Genomic DNA, 16,517 nt, shown 5'->3' on the forward strand with positions numbered 1-16,517 from the left:
CGACTTTAACAGGTTCTTTTATTTTATAGTTTTATTTTCTTGATATTAAACTATATAAATATATATAGATTATTATAATAAATATTATATTTACAAATAATATTTAAATAAATTATACTATAGTATATGATACATTTTTTTTTTCCAACAATCTTAAGACAGATTACTTTATACTATAGTAATAATTATTTAATTATTATTGTTGTTATAATAATTTGACTCGTGGTCTGTATATCAATATATAACAGACAAATGGCAAGTACGAGTATTATCGTGCCTAATGTTCCCGTTAGTCACAGGGAGAAGCCCAAAAAATTCAACGGGACGGAGTTTAAAAGGTGGCAACAGAAAATGATGTTCTACCTTACAACTCTGAATCTAAGCAAGTATCTGACTGAGACTGCTCCAGTGTTAGATGAGGGTGATACAGACATTACCAAGCTTGGAGCTGTTGATACATGGAAGCATGGAGATTTCCTATGCAAGAACTACATCCTCAATGGATTGGACAACACCTTATATAATGTGTACAGTCCAATAAATACTGCTAAAGAGCTTTGGGAGTCGTTAGACAAAAAGTATAAAACAGAGGATGCTGGCTTGAAGAAATTCGTGGTTGGACGATTTCTGGACTTCAAAATGATAGACTCCAAGCCAGTCGTGAGCCAAGTGCAGGAGCTCCAGCTGATCCTACATGAGATACATGCTGAGAAGATAACATTGGGTGAATCCTTTCAAGTAGCTTCAATCATTGAAAAGCTGCCACCTACTTGGAAAGATTTCAAAAATTACTTGAAGCATAAGCGCAAGGAAATGGGGCTCGAAGACTTAATTGTCAGGCTGAGAATTGAAGAAGATAACCGTACATCTGAAAAGAGAGCCGAAAATTCTTCAATGGTGTCAAAGGCAAATGTAGTGGAAGCTGGACAGAAAAATAAGAAGAGGAAGCACTCTGGAGAAGGTCCTAGCCAAGGAAACTACAAGAAGTTCACTGGGAAGTGTTTCATATGCGGCAAGCTAGGACACCGAGCTAAAGATTGTCGTAGCCGCAAAACACATCATAACCCCAAGAAGAAGATCACTGAGGTGCACATAGCTGAAGAAGATAAGTTGACAGCTGATGTATCAGAGTTAAATCTTTCAGCTGTGGTTTCTGAAATAAACCTGGTAAGCAACAACAGAGAATGGTGGGTGGACATAGGAGCTACTCGTCATGTTTGCTCTGAAAAGAGGATGTTCACTACCTATGAAACTATAGATAATGAAGAACAACTCTACATGGGGAATTCTTCTACTGCAAAGGTTGAAGGACAAGGAAAGATCAAGCTACAAATGACCTCAGGGAAAGAGCTCACTCTTAATAATGTGCTGCATGTACCAGACATCAGGAAGAACTTGGTCTCTGGGTCACTACTAAGCAAGAATGGGTTTAAGCTGGTCTTTGTATCTGATAAGTTTGTGCTGACTAAGAATGGGGTGTATGTGGGCAAAGGGTATCTAAGTAATGGACTATTTAAGTTCAATGTAATGACTGTTGTACCCAAAGCTATTAATGATAATAATAAAGCTAGTGCTTCTTCTGCTTATATTATTGACTTATCTGATGTATGGCATGGTAGGTTAGGACATGTTAATTATGATACTATTCGTAGATTAATTAACATGGAATCTATACGTAAATTTAATATTGATTTAAATAAAAAATGCCAAACATCTGTAGAAGCAAAATTGACTAGAACCTCATTTCACTCCATAGAGCGAAGTACTGAACCTCTAGCATTAATTCACAGTGATATCTGTGACTTTAAATCTGTGCCAACTAGAGGTGGGAAAAAGTATTTCGTTACTTTTATTGATGACTGCACAAGATATTGTTATGTATACTTGTTAAGAAGTAAAGATGAAGCCTTGGAAATGTTTAAACATTACAAGAATGAGGCTGAGAATCAACTTGGAAAAAAGATAAAAATGTTTAGAAGTGATAGAGGTGGTAAATACGAAGTACCATTCGCTGACATTTGCTCAGAACATGGTATTATTCACCAAACTACCGCTCCTTATTCACCTCAACAGAACGGTGTTGCTGAACGCAAAAACCGTACCTTAAAAGAAATGATGAATGCTATGTTGATAAGTTCTGGTTTAACCCAGAATTAGTGGGGGGAAGCATTGCTCTCTGCTAATTATGTTTTCAACAAGGTACCTCAAAAGAAATCAAATGTGACACCTTATGAATTATGGAAAGGTCAAAAACCTTCCTATAAATTCTTAAAAGTGTGGGGGTGTTTAGCTAAGGTTGCGGTTCCTACTCCTAAGAAAGTTAAGATAGGACCAAAAACCTTTGATGGTATTTTCATAGGCTATGCACAGAATAGTAGTGCATATCGTTTTCTTGTGCATAAATCAGACATTCCTGATATCCATGTTAATACAATTATTGAGTCAAGGAATGCTTATTTCTTTAAGGATATATTTCCATGCAAAAATCCTCTTAAAAGAAATTATGATACTGCTAATAGCAATATACAAGAGAATATAGACCAAGAGTCTATAGAGGATGAAAATGAGGAAGAACCTAGACGTAGCAAAAGAGCTAGAACATCCAAGTCATTCGGTTTTGACTTTCTGACATATATATTGGAGAATGAGCCACAAAGCTACAAGGAAGCTATGTCTTCTTCTGAAGCTAATTTATGGAAAGAAGCCATAAATAGTGAAATTGAATCCATCATGCAAAATCATACTTGGGAGCTGGTGGATCTTCCTCCTGGTATTAAACCTTTAGGGTATAAGTGGATTTTCAAGAGGAAGATGAAGCCTGATGGTTCAATTGAAAAATATAAAGCCCGACTTGTTGCTAAGGGATACAGGCAAAAAGAAGGCTTGGATTATTTTGATACATATTCACCAGTCACAAGAATAACATCCATTAGATTGTTACTAACTATTGCAGCACTGCAAAACTTAGAAATACATCAAATGGATGTTAAGACAGCCTTCTTAAATGGTGAATTAGAGGAGGAAATCTATATGGAACAACCTGAAGGATTTATAGTTCCAGGAAAAGAAAAGAAGGTGTGCAAACTTGTAAAATCCTTATATGGATTAAAACAAACACCTAAACAATGGCATAAAAAATTTGACAAAGTGATGTTGTCAAATGGTTTTAAAATTAATGAGTGTGATAAATGTGTGTATGTGAAAAACACTTAAAATGAATATGTCATTGTGTGCCTATATGTGGATGATATGCTAATAATGGGTAGTAATGATGTTATAATCAAAACTACTAAAAAGATGTTGACCAAAAATTTTGATATGAAAGATTTAGGCATAGCTGATGTCATACTAGGAATTAAGATTTCTAGAATATCAGATGGTCTAGTATTATCTCAATCTCACTATATTGAGAAAATATTAGAAAAGTTTAATAAAGAGGATAGTAGTCTTGTAAAGACTCCTGTTGATGTAAATCTTCATTTATCGAAAAATACTGGTCCTAGTATATCACAACTTGAGTATTCTCGCATTATAGGAAGCTTAATGTATTTGACGAATTGCACACGACCAGACATAGCATACTCAGTTAATAAATTGAGTAGATATACTAGTAATCCAGGAAAGAACCATTGGACTGCAATAATCAAGGTTCTAAGGTATTTAAAATATATTATAAGTTATGGATTACATTATTCTAGATATCCAGCAGTACTTGAAGGATACAGTGATGCTAATTGGATATCAGATACAAAGGATTCTAAATCCACAAGTGGCTATGTCTTTACTATTGGAGGAGGTGCCATATCTTGGAAATCTTCAAAACAAACTTGTATTGCCAGATCCACTATGGAATCTGAATTTATTGTTTTAGATAAAACTGGTGAAGAAGCTGAGTGGCTTCGTAATTTCTTAGAAGATATTCCAAATTGGCCTAAACCGGTGCCCGCTATATGTATACATTGTGATAGTCAATCAGCAATTGGAAGGGCACAAAGTAATATGTACAACGGTAAGTCTCGACATATACGTCGACGACATAATACCGTTAGACAATTGCTCTCAAGTGGGATAATCTCAATAGATTATATTAGGTCAAAAGATAATTTAGCAGATCCATTTACAAAAGGTTTGACAAGAGAGCAAGTGTATAGTTCATCGAGGGGAATGGGATTAAAGCCGAACGCTAACGAGTCATCTTAATGGAAACCCAACCTAGTTGACTGGAGATCCCAAGATCTAGGTTCAAAGGGACAACAGAAATTCTGAATGGCTCACCAGAAGCACTGGGAAGATTTAATCTTCTACCCATTTCTATGATGAGACAGTGTTACCTACAGCGATGAGTAGGATATGCTATGCTGTTAATGACTCTTATACCTTGAAAATTCAAGTGGGGTATGGTAGGATACTCTTAATAAGAAGTCACCTATATGAGTGTGAAGTGGGGCCGCTTCTATGAAAACTTCTAAGGCTAAGTTTTCTAAAGCTCTCATGAAATACCAGGTGTTGTTCAGGGCCATATGAACACAACCATGAGAACCGACTCTGTGCGGGAAGGAACTGTGTGTTTACTATTGTCTTGGTTTACATAAACGGCTGAACAGTTCAAGACATCATGTTCACTGGTTAGCTAGTAAATCCGATAGTAATACACTAGGGAAGGTTCAAGGCCAAAAGTTACCCATCCCGATGCAGTAACTTTCCAATAGTACTCTCTATAGTGTCTGTATCTTCTCCTTTTGTAATCTGCGCAAATTTTCATTCATGTGGGGGATTGTTGGAAATGGCATTAGAAAACGCAAACTTTGGAAGGATTTTTAAAAGATTCCGCTAAGAATTTTTTGCGAATCTATTGACGAGCGCGTTCCTCTCTGCGAGGAGATAAACGTGGTATATTTATTTGCTCAAATCCGTTTCCGGGTGAATGAGAAATTGGCTCCAAAGTAAGTGATTTATAAAGCCTAAATGGGTGTGAATAAAGTGGGAAATGCTTGTCCCACATCGAAAAAGTAGCAAAGCAACCTTGAGTATATATATGTCTAGTATGAGATTTGGGTTTGGGCCCAAAGGCACCTAAGTTTTTAAGAGGGGGAGGACCTAGGCTAGCCTGGATCCGAACCAACTACCACGGGCGAGGGCGGGGCTTGATTGTGAAATGGGTTTAACTTTTTACACAAAGTTGGGATGGGCCTGTGTGGTTGAATTTTATTTTGTTGCTGGACTTATCAAAATAGGCTGAATTAATGGCCGCCGAGTTGGATTGTTTGCTTGTTGGATTGGACGAAATTAAAGGGCTGGGCTGGATCAGAATTAAAACGGTTTGGGTTTATTTAAACCATAAATCAGTTTTATTTTTGAACCAAGAGTTGCACCCTTTACAAATTAAAAACCACCAACAGATTTTTAATTTTGATTGGTCAAAAATGGTTGCACCCATTCGGACTATGGGTGCACCCATTCAGAATAGGCACCAACAAGCCTATAAATTCCCATCATTGGGTTCATTTCAATACACACCAATTCAAAAATCTTCTTCTCTTCTTCTGATTCATCTTTGTTCGGTTCAGCCACTGGTTTGGGTTCAACCTAAACTGGTTTGGATTGGGTTTGAACCTTGGTTTCCAAGTTTGGGTTCAATCTTGGTCTCCGAGTTAGGGTTCAATCCTGGTCTCCGAGTCTGAGTTCAACTGAGAGTACTACACCGAGCCGGTTCGCCTCTCCCATTGGTTTGAAGTGCTACTACCAAAGGAAGAAAAGTCGTTGTATTCTGGGAGATAGACGCCGAAGAGTCCGTTAGCACCGTAGCGGGGCGTATCTGTCTTAAGGCTATAGAATTAAATTCTAGCCTCGACTTTAACAGGTTCTTTTATTTTATAGTTTTATTTTCTTGATATTAAACTATATAAATATATATAGATTATTATAATAAATATTATATTTACAAATAATATTTAAATAAATTATACTATAGTATATGATACATTTTTTTTTTCCAACATTACATTCATGTATGAAGTGCGTTCAACAAGATCCCAAGTATTATTTTGTTCCAACGCCTGTAATTCTTCAAGCATTGCCGAGTGCCAATGAGGAATAGCTAAAGCAAATCGAATTGTTCGAGGCTTGGATGTACTGATTTTATCAACATGAAGGCCATGGTGAAGCTTTCTGTAATTGTTGGGTTGGATTGTCCCATCTCTAACCCTTGTAACCATGGAATGAGGCATGGGAGCTGCAGGTGCATGAGGGACTTCATAAAGACTTAAAGGTTCATTTAGGATAGGATGATTAGATGGTTTATTGGCTAGAGTTATAAAGGAATGGGTGGCTTCTTGAATGACAGAAGATATATTTTGAGATTGATTAATTTGGGTTGGAGGTAAATGGGTAATAGGTGAAGGTGAGAAGTCAACTATTTGGCTAGTTGGAGAAGTGATATGGGTTGTGGGTGACAATGATGGTACATCCTGTTGTGGTTGACTCTCCAAATCATTGGTGGGTGATAGAGATGGAATAAGTCGGTGAGAAATATCAGCAAACTCTGTGACAACACCCTGAAAAGTGTCAATTTTATATAAAGATGGTGGGTTAGTATAAGGAAATTCATTTTCATTAAAAAAGACATGGCGGGATATGTACACCCTGCCAGTAGGAGGATAAAGGCTTCTATAACCTTTATGTTGCGGACTATATCCCAAGAAAATACATGGATAAGATTTTGGACTAAACTTGTTTGCAGTATAGTCACGCAAATAGGGAAAGCATCTGCAGCCAAAGATCCGAAGCATTGAATAATTTGGATGTTTACCATATAATGCCATAAAAGGAGAATTAATTTTAAGAACAGAAGTAGGCAATCGATTAATAATGTATACTGCAGTTAAGAATGCTTCAACCCATAAATGCTTTGGTACTCCACTTCGAATCATTAATGTAAGTCCTATCTCAACAATATGACGGTGCTTTCACTCTGCAACTCCATTTTGCTCAGGAGTTCCAGGACAAGAAAATTATTATTCAATGCCACACATGTTCAGATGCTTTTGAAAAGCTGTCAAGATATATTCACAGCCACCATCACACTGAAAATTTTTGATCTTAGTATTGAACCAATTTTCAACCATTTGCTGAAAAGTTGTGAAGGATTCAAAGAAATCAGATTTGCGCTTCGAAGGATAAATCCAAGTAAAATAATAACGATATTTTCTTGTAGAAACAAGAGGCACAGGCCCCCAAATATCAGAATGAATCTTAAACAAGGGAGCTTCAACTCTTTTATTAAGAGTAGGAAAAGGTAACTTACATCTTTTGCCCATCTGACAATTTTCACAAATAGAATATGGTTTATTCCAAGCACTAACATTAATAAATTCATGAAAATTTAAATTTTTCAAAGTTTTCAAATGTGCATGACCCAACCGTTCACGCCATATTCCTTCTGGAATTTTACCGGACTTGAGAGTAAGTAAAACATGGTTTTCCCGATCCAAAGCATAAAGTCCTTCCTTCTTACTCCCCATTGCTAGAATTCTTCCTGTCATTCGATCCTTAACAACAAAATTTTCTGGTGAGAACTCAACTATGCAAGAATTTTGTTCAGTAAGCTTGCTAATAGAGATGAGATTTTTTTTTTTTATAATTTGGGGAACCACTAATACTTCTTTCAAAGAAATATTTTCAGGATTAGAAGGTATATTTAAATCACCAGTATGTGATATTTTCATTCCTTTGCCATCTCCTATATAAATCCTATTATTGTCATAATAAGGAGAACAATTAGTAAGGTTACCTACTCCAGAAGTGAGGTGGACGGTAGCACCAATATCTGCATACCAATTTGGATCTGACCCATTTGAGATATCTATGGCTGCGAGAGCTTGAGGAACACCATCAGTTTGGTATGAATGATCGAATCGATTCCAACATTTGATGGCAGTGTGACCCAATTTGTTGCAAATTTGACATTGAGGTGTGTTAGAATTTCAATGCTTTTGCTCGTCGGCATGGCTAGGCATTCTTGCATTCCATTGTGCAGTAGGATTTCCTTTATGTGCTTGTTGAGAAGAGATGTTTATTTGCTGCTCATTCTGTTTGGCATTCGAATTAAATACTTGACTTTGTTGTCCCTTGTTTGAATTGAAGCCTTTATTAAAATTCCTCCCCCTTTCATTGGATCGGCCATTTCCTTTAACAGAAGAACGATTGCTGAAGAAAGCAACATTTGAGTGTGTGCTTTGGGTTTGTTCATATGCTTGAATTCTTAGTTCATGACTGACTAAGGCTGCAACAAATTTTTCATATGATGGCATTGGGGGGTTTTGTTATCATTGATGTCACAAAACCTTCGTATTGTTGCCCTAACCCATTGAAGAGCCAAAATACTTTGTCGTCATTAGAGATGGGCTTTTGAATGGCTGCAAGATCATCACAAATTTTTTTGAACTTCCGAATATAATCATTAATTTAATCCCTACCTTTGTGAATCAGTTGCAATTGTCGTTGAAGTTGTAATTCTCGATCCTTCGATGCCCGAGCAAATGTCTGTTCTAGGCAGCTCCAAACGTCTTTAGCTGTCCGTACATGGTTCCAGTTAACCATTATTTTAGCATTTGATCAGACTTTCTCCATTTCACGAAACTAGGATTGATTGTTTCATCTTGAGTAACAAATTCTATTGGTTCATTGACTGATCCATCAAGGAATCCAACTAGATTTTCAGCTTCAATTAAAGACCAAATCTGTGTCTTCCATAAAAGATAGTTTGTCATGGTTAACTTGATTGAAACATAGTTACCAATTGACAAACTTGAAATGGTTTGAGCCATTTTAACGGAGCTACTGATGGAAGGTACAAAGAGCTACTGATAAGAGGTAACTTGAAGATAGAAAGAGCTACTGATAAAGAGTTGAGGAAAAAAAATAAATAACAATTGCAAGATCAATGCTCTGATACCATATATAAATTGATAAAATGTTAAAGCTCTTTGCACTCAATTATAATATTACAAGACTTGTTCTAGATTTACACTTGGCTTTTACAACAAACAATATCTGAAGAATTTCTTCAGTTACAATATTTAAAAATCAAAAGCTAGTTGGTGTCTACGTGGCTTGTATACATCTTCATTTATCCACCCTTACCATCTTCAGAATCATTATCTCCTTATGACTCTTTATCTTCCAACAGTATTCTGTTATTATTGTCACAAGCAGTAATTAATTTGCAGTCCATAACTAGATCACTTTGGACAAAGCTCACCAATCTTTTATTTTTTTGGGAAGGTAAAAGCTCAGCAATCTTACTCCAATGATAAACTGAGGGTGAAGAAGTTACTGAATTTATGAATTAGCTTTTGCCAATTAATTATTGATGGCTTATTAGCATGTGATCTCTAGGCTGCAACAAAATTGGGTGGCCCATTAATTAGACTAGGTAGGTAGGTAGGTAGGTAGTTGTGTGGTCTTTAATGCTCACAGGCGGCCCAAATTTTCATATATCTATATATATATATTTCAAATATTTTCATATAATTTTTTTGAATTTTTATATATAACTGTATTTTTATTAGTTGCAGTTCCCATTCTACTAAAAAATGGATTTTTGGAATTTTCACAAAATTTCTCTTTCTAATCATTAGTTATCTGCTTTATATGCATTTTTGAATTAGTTACTTTTTATTAACTACTACTAGATTAATGTCAACTGAATTATATTTTTATATATTTGTTTTTATTTTTGTAATTTCATTTATATTCACTACATACATGATACATTCTGCTTTTCTTCTATTTTAAATATAATATGCCCCATCAAACCAAAATTCCTAGTTCTACATATTTTACTAATTTAACTCACCCACATCTTATTAAATATATGTGTTGGATGACTACAATCTATTATTTCTCTTCTTGTCTAAAATATTTAGTAATAATTTTACTCATATCATTTTTATATTATTATTTATAATTTTAGCCAAATAATATTGTATTATTAGTAAAATGGTGTTATAATCCAATTTTATAAACATTTAAATTGATTGAATATTTTCATTTTCCTCAATAATTTCTTTCCCTAGGTTGAATACGAAAGTACTATTATACTATCATGCATTTTACTTTGAAGGACCAACATCTAAGTCTTAGGTGAACTTCTTGTTATTCATTTCAATGTGCATTTTTTTAAAAAAAATCCAAAGTAAGTATTGCACGTCAAGAAAGTTACTAAGAAAATGCGTGAATAATGTCAAGATCATGAAGATTGAGTTGTTTTTACTTATTTAGTTGTACATTTCTCTGTCCTTACGTATACCTATTATAACATTATGGGCAAGCAGGGCGGAGCCATGATTGCAAAGTGGGAGGAATTAAAGATAAGAAAATTTGAAGATGAACACATGAAATATTAAACAATTTTCTCGTAGAAGTGAGATATGATAAGGGCATATTGCGTTCAATATGGTCTTAGTTCCATGTTCAAGCAACTAAATCATGAAATGGATCATTTTTGACCGAAGATCTAATCCGAGAGGACTTAGAGACCTAATTTACCAAGTTTAGATCTCAACTTAAAATCAAGTAATAAGAATATGTTTGTTATCCACCATCAAAGTACCCATTGGAATTCGTTTTCCGCATAAAAATAAAATAAAAAATTATTCAATTGAATCTATAATACCAATTGAACTATTAACTGATAAAAGTGCTCAGATTTTGAAATAAGACTGCCCATGTTCTAGGGAGTATGATTTTATGTCCTAATTTGAATGAAGAGTTGGATATTTCCTCACTTTCTAGCAGTTATAAACTCTTTGAATTGTGGTTTGTAATTAACATAATTTCTGCTCTTGTTTAAAGGTGGAAAAAATCAAAGATAAACATAGAAACAATTCAAGGAAGAAGGATAGTAGCAGCATATAGCCTAGATAAACACAAGAATAGTTGGACTGATAGAAAAAGGAAGAGTAATACTAAAAATTGATTAGATATAGATTAAGCTTATAGTAACATACTAACAGTAGTACTATTTATTTATTTATTTGATTAGACCTGGGCTATAGCCCAGGTTAGCCCATTAATACTTTCGCCACCTGGAAGTCCGGGTGGCTGGAGCAATTTTGTACAAACCTTGAGAGAGGTTGACCATATTTTTTCACATAATTTCATTTATGAATAATTTGGACACATTTTAAAGGAGGTTAAAGAAATTTACTCATATACATACAAAAAGTTGTAGTTTAGTGAAACTCTTTAATCTTTTAAAAGCAAATGGGTAGGCGTGTATGGTCAATGTTTAAAAAAAAAAAAAGAAAAAATTGTAAAATGTACATTCTTGAGATGTTAAGGCGTGGACTCATAAACATGAGACGTGGGCTAAAAATGCCCATATTGTGATCTAACTAATAGGAATTAGGCCCAAGCCAGTACTACTACATTTACATCCCACCTCTATTTGTCCTCCTAGATTGTCCATTTATTACATTTAAAACTAGTGGCCCATGTTGTGTCTCATTTGGCCTACATCTGATCTAATTTTAAAGTTATTAAATGTTCATCTCTCTTTTTAAATAGATGTTTTCAATTATAAGGTCATATGCCATTGCAAAATGTAACACCAACTTGTTAGACTTTGACAAAATATGAATGTAACACTATTCTTTCATAAATCATAATATTATAAAAGAAAAAAAGAAAAGTTAGCAAAAATTAGTTTAACCTAGTTTTACTTGAAATAAACTGATTCGAAATTAGTTATTCCATTTTTATATAGTATGGCCCTATCAGTATTATGAAAAGAGAGGATATCTACACATAGGTTTGGAGGAAAATATTGTATACCAATTATTTTAGGTCCCGACCAATAGAATTTAATTTAATCTATATTAATTCCTATCTAACTAATAATTGATATTAAAAATTGATAAAACTCCTTTTCCTCTACTATGAAAAGAAACCTCATTTTTATGAATATATATATTTTTCCTCTCTACTTGATAGAACACACACTCTCTCAAAAAATTATTTGCACTTAAAAGAAGTCAAATTTTATTTCTAATATTTTTGAGTTATAGGGCTAAATTCTTATCTACCCAAACTTTTAGGATGAATTTAATATATAAACAATGGTGAACTAATATAAATAAGCCTCCTTTTTATGAATTTTGCTCCACCATTCATAATCACTTTTTACAGATTGAGAAGTCTTTTCTTACAAATTTGGTTTTTCAATACAAACCAAAAAGTGACCCTAGAATAAATAACCTGAGTTACAATGTCAAACTTTATTTCATTTCTTATTTTTATTTTAGTCAAACAAGAAGAAAAGTAAAAAGAAAAAGAAAATAATGCAATGTATTGTGGTTTGTTTTTTTCTTGCGACTTTTCTATAGATGCCAACTGACAAACCCCTCAATCTTTTTCCTTTTATTTCTTCTCACTTGTCATGACTAGTAGGCCCACTATCAATTTTAAGTCATCACCTCATCTGTCTGATGAATGGCTTTGATTTTTCAAAAAACTTTATATTATTACAGCCGCACAATAATAGAATATAATAATATTCCATCTTCTTTATCTTCATCATCTTCGTCTTCATATTAATCCAACTCGCAACCAGTCTTTGATCTCATCCTTTCTCTGTCTCAGCCATATACAAATACCCACAAGCAAGAATTTACACACACACATATTATATATATATATATATGTATATGATGTCAAGAGCATTTAGTAGTACTGTTGGGCTTATGGCTCTTGTAGTTGTTCTTTTTCCTGAAGATTATATTGCCCAAGAAATAGGAAAAAAACAGTGCTCCCTTTCTTGCGGAGACATTGGTAACATCAGCTACCCTTTTCACTTGAAAGACCATCCTCGTAGCTGCGGTGACGGTCACCACCAACTGGTTTGTGAGAACAATCGCACAACTCTGGACCTGTCTGGAGTCAAATACTATGTCCAAGAGATCTCTTATGAGAACCGAACAATTACTTTAGTGGATGTCGATATAAAAAACGATTACTGCTCCTTTCCTCGCAATTCGTTTCCATTGTCTAATATTTATTATGGTCTATACAGAGATTTCATATATTTTGTGAGTTGTCCAAACCCGGTGAATTCTTCAAACTACACAGATTTCTCTTCTTGTGCCAACAGCACCAGCATTTCTTCGTCCTCCAAACCAAACTCATCATCATATCTTGTTTCAACTGATTTAATGGAAATTCGTGACTCCTGTACCATCCTTGTTCAGTATCCGTCTCCATTCATCATTGATTCCTATAGGAACCTCACTCAATCTGATATTCATCAGGAGTTGCTTCGAGGGTTTCAGCTTAGCTACAATGGCGGTTACAAATATTTATTATGGGAGAGGTATGTACTATGGAGGTATCTAATGCATGCCAAAGGTTGTTGATAGAAACACACACGATCACTCACACACACACACACACACACGCAAAAAGGGGCTATGTTTGGGAGCACATTGAAGAAATTTAGTTAAAATTTTGAACTAAATATTCTCAGATGCAAAATCCAAAGTGATCATGGCAGCTTACGTGTATATATAGCTAGCTTGCTTCTGCAGAAAATACTAACTTCACGTCATCCTTTTGGCTGAATGCAGGTTATTGGTTTTGTTTTTCCGTAATCTAAGTAAGGATATGCTATTCCATCAATTTCTTTTCTTTACTTGATTTTAATTTTCTTGTATACCTCATTTTGATATATTAATTTATTCGTTTATCAGAGCAACTAATCATCGCCGGAATCACGGCAGGTGAGTTAAAATAAAAAACCTAGTCTCTAGCTCTCTCACATGTTAGTTAAAATTGTACTAATATCTAATCTCTCGATATCCATCTCTTTTTTAGGAGTGTACATCATAGTAAGGATTTCAATTGGGTTGTTGTGCTTGATTATATTGTTGGCATATAGATTCCGACGAAGGCACTTGTCCATCGATGATACTATCGAAAATTTTCTCCAGAGTCAAAACAACTTCATGCCAATCAGGTACTCCTATTCAGATATAAAGCAGATGACCAAAAGTTTCAAGGATAAGTTAGGTCAAGGAGGATATGGCTCCGTGTTCAAAGGAAAGCTCCGAAGTGGTGATCTTGTAGCAGTAAAAGTATTGAACACGTCAAGAGGTAATGGGCAAGATTTCATCAGTGAAGTTGCCACAATCGGAAGGATTCATCATGTTAATGTGGTGCGAATGATTGGATTTTGTGCAGAGGGATCTAGAAGAGCCCTCGTGTACGACTTCATGCCTAATGGATCTCTTGATAAGTTCATCTTCTCACGAGAAGAAAATAATCTCTCCATCATCAGGTGGGATACAATGTATGAGATTGCGGTTGGAGTGGCTCGAGGGATTGAATACTTGCATCGAGGTTGTGCCATGCAAATTCTACATTTTGATATCAAGCCTCACAATATTCTTCTAGACGGACGCTTTGTAGCAAAAGTTTCAGACTTTGGCCTTGCAAAATTGTACCCCACAGATGATAGTATTGTCTCTCTCACTGCAGCAAGGGGAACACTTGGATATATTGCTCCGGAGTTGTTTTATAAGAACATTGGAGGTGTGTCATATAAAGCTGATGTTTATAGCTTTGGTATGCTGTTAATGGAAATGGTGGGGAAAAGGAAATATGAAAATGCACATGCAGAGCACGCAAGTGATATATACTTCCCATTTTGGATTTATGACCATATCAATCAAGGAGAGGATTTAAATTTGGGAGATGTCAATGAAGAAGAAAAAGGTTGTGCGAGGAAGATGATCATAACTGCATTGTGGTGCATACAACTGAAGCCTGTGGATCGTCCCTCCATGAGCGAAGTCCTGCAAATGCTAGAAGGGGAGGAGGGGCTGCTGCAAATGCCTCCCAAGCCTTTCCTTTATTCCAATGTAATATCAGTGGAGGATCAAGCAGATAACAACACAATAGGGTTATCAACTTCATCCCATGCTGTTATGAGCGTAACCATTGATGAGATGTTAAGGTAGGAGTGTGTACTTAATTACTCTGTTATTGATGCTTTGTAGACTTGGTTGCTTTTAAAATTAATCATGTCAAATTAATTAAAACGTATGTCAAGTGCACTCGTCTAAAGAAAAATAAAATAACTTTCGTACTCTCCATTGTTGTTGCTCAATTTTAGCTCTAATGGTGTAATTCAAATTAGGAGTGACAAGACCAAGCTAATCTTCACAACTTTTTATTATTTATTATTAATGAGTTTGGATAATTAGTGATGGAGCAAGAAAATAATTTGAGAGGAAACGTCATTGAATATACAAAATTTTCAAATTATCATTAAACCATTTTTTTCTATCTGCGTTTTGCACTAAACCTTCGGTTTTTATTTTTATTTTATTTTATTTTTGCCAAACAAACCCCTTAACTATCTGAGAAGGGTGATTTAACTAACGGAAGTTATTAGCTGAAAGGGACATGTTTGGACATTGAGTTTTCTCGTATATTTTTGTGACAAAAATGCCTCTGTACCTATTTTAATATACCCCACATATATATCTACTCCATTATCACTCTTAGCCGCATATTCTCCACCATTGCTCAACTTCTTATATATATATATATATATATATATATATATATATACATATATACCATTATAATATTATATATAATACGTATCATAATATAATGTTATATATAATATATACTATTAAATATTATTTATATTGTATTTGCATTTCCATCCAGCCTTCAAACCTATATAAATCTGGGGTTTTTCCTTGAAATTTATTACTATATATATATATATATATATATATATATATATATATATATATTGAGAATTATATTGTACATTTATTTCTTTGATTTTTATTGATTTTCATTTTATATAGATTTAATTGTTAAAGCAATTTATCTTCTACCACTATGAGAAATAATGCCTAATTTTTTTTTTCTTTTTTTCTTTTTATTTATTTATTTATTTTTTTTATATTTATTATTCATGCCTACATGTTTTTCTTTCTTTTTATTTATTTATTATTTTAATTTTATTTTATGTATTTTAAAATAGTTTTTTCTATAAAAAATCTATTTCTTTCACGTGACTTTTGTAAACTTGACGATCATTATGATATTATTCTGGAATTGTCTAACCCATACTTTTACTAACAAAATAGATTTTTTTTGAATTAAATAAAATATTGCTTTCAAAACCTTATTTTTTATCTCCTCGACAGTCTAATAAAATGTTAACAATTTTTTTTTTTTTAAAACAATAGAAGCGTTAATTTCTATGAACGATGTCGTTTAGGTTATTTAATAATAATAAAAAAAATCAATACGCACTCACAAAGTAGATTTTCAAATAGACCTAATAAGTATTTAAGTCAATTTCTATTTCAATTCCCTTTCGGTTAACGTCCGTTTTCAGTGGGGGGCACTTGAGCCCATCATAGGCGACCTGTCCCTACCTCAAAGGATTAAAATTATAGGCATCGTTAAAAAACAAAAATCAAAATAAAATAAAT

The 16,517-nt window shown here is 34.1% G+C and overlaps 1 protein-coding gene across 2 annotated transcripts; it reads left to right on the forward strand.

Annotated features, from left to right (window-relative positions):
• The first annotated feature begins 12,561 nt into the window (after positions 1-12,561).
• On the forward strand, positions 12,562-15,142 carry LOC132271615 (rust resistance kinase Lr10-like). Of its 2 annotated transcripts, none has more exons than XM_059773060.1 (4): positions 12,562-13,384; positions 13,623-13,651; positions 13,746-13,775; positions 13,870-15,142. In XM_059773060.1, exons 1-4 carry the CDS (start codon positions 12,702-12,704, stop codon positions 15,012-15,014), a joined length of 1,887 nt encoding a protein of 628 aa, XP_059629043.1. In that variant the 5' UTR covers positions 12,562-12,701; the 3' UTR covers positions 15,015-15,142. The 2 variants fall into 2 exon arrangements, with proteins under 2 accessions (XP_059629043.1, XP_059629044.1); XM_059773061.1 differs by having other exon boundaries at positions 12,563-13,369.
• The last annotated feature ends 1,375 nt before the right edge of the window (positions 15,143-16,517 follow it).

The sequence above is a fragment of the Cornus florida genome, unplaced genomic scaffold (genome assembly GCF_030987335.1).
Source record: "Cornus florida cultivar Cherokee Brave unplaced genomic scaffold, ASM3098733v1 CherokeeBrave_3.0.0_Hap2_Chr08, whole genome shotgun sequence".
NCBI lineage: Eukaryota > Viridiplantae > Streptophyta > Magnoliopsida > Cornales > Cornaceae > Cornus > Cornus florida.

What these genes read in the sequence shown, in the direction of transcription:
- LOC132271615 (XM_059773060.1), top strand. Translation starts at nt 12,702, where the DNA reads ATGTATATGATGTCAAGAGCATTTAGTAGTACTGTTGGGCTTATGGCT. An exon ending in GAGAGGTATGTACTATGGAG is followed by an intron (nt 13,385 to 13,622) that starts GTATCTAATGCA and finishes GGCTGAATGCAG; the next exon opens with GTTATTGGTTTTGTTTTTCC. An exon ending in TTTGTTTTTCCGTAATCTAA is followed by an intron (nt 13,652 to 13,745) that starts GTAAGGATATGC and finishes TTCGTTTATCAG; the next exon opens with AGCAACTAATCATCGCCGGA.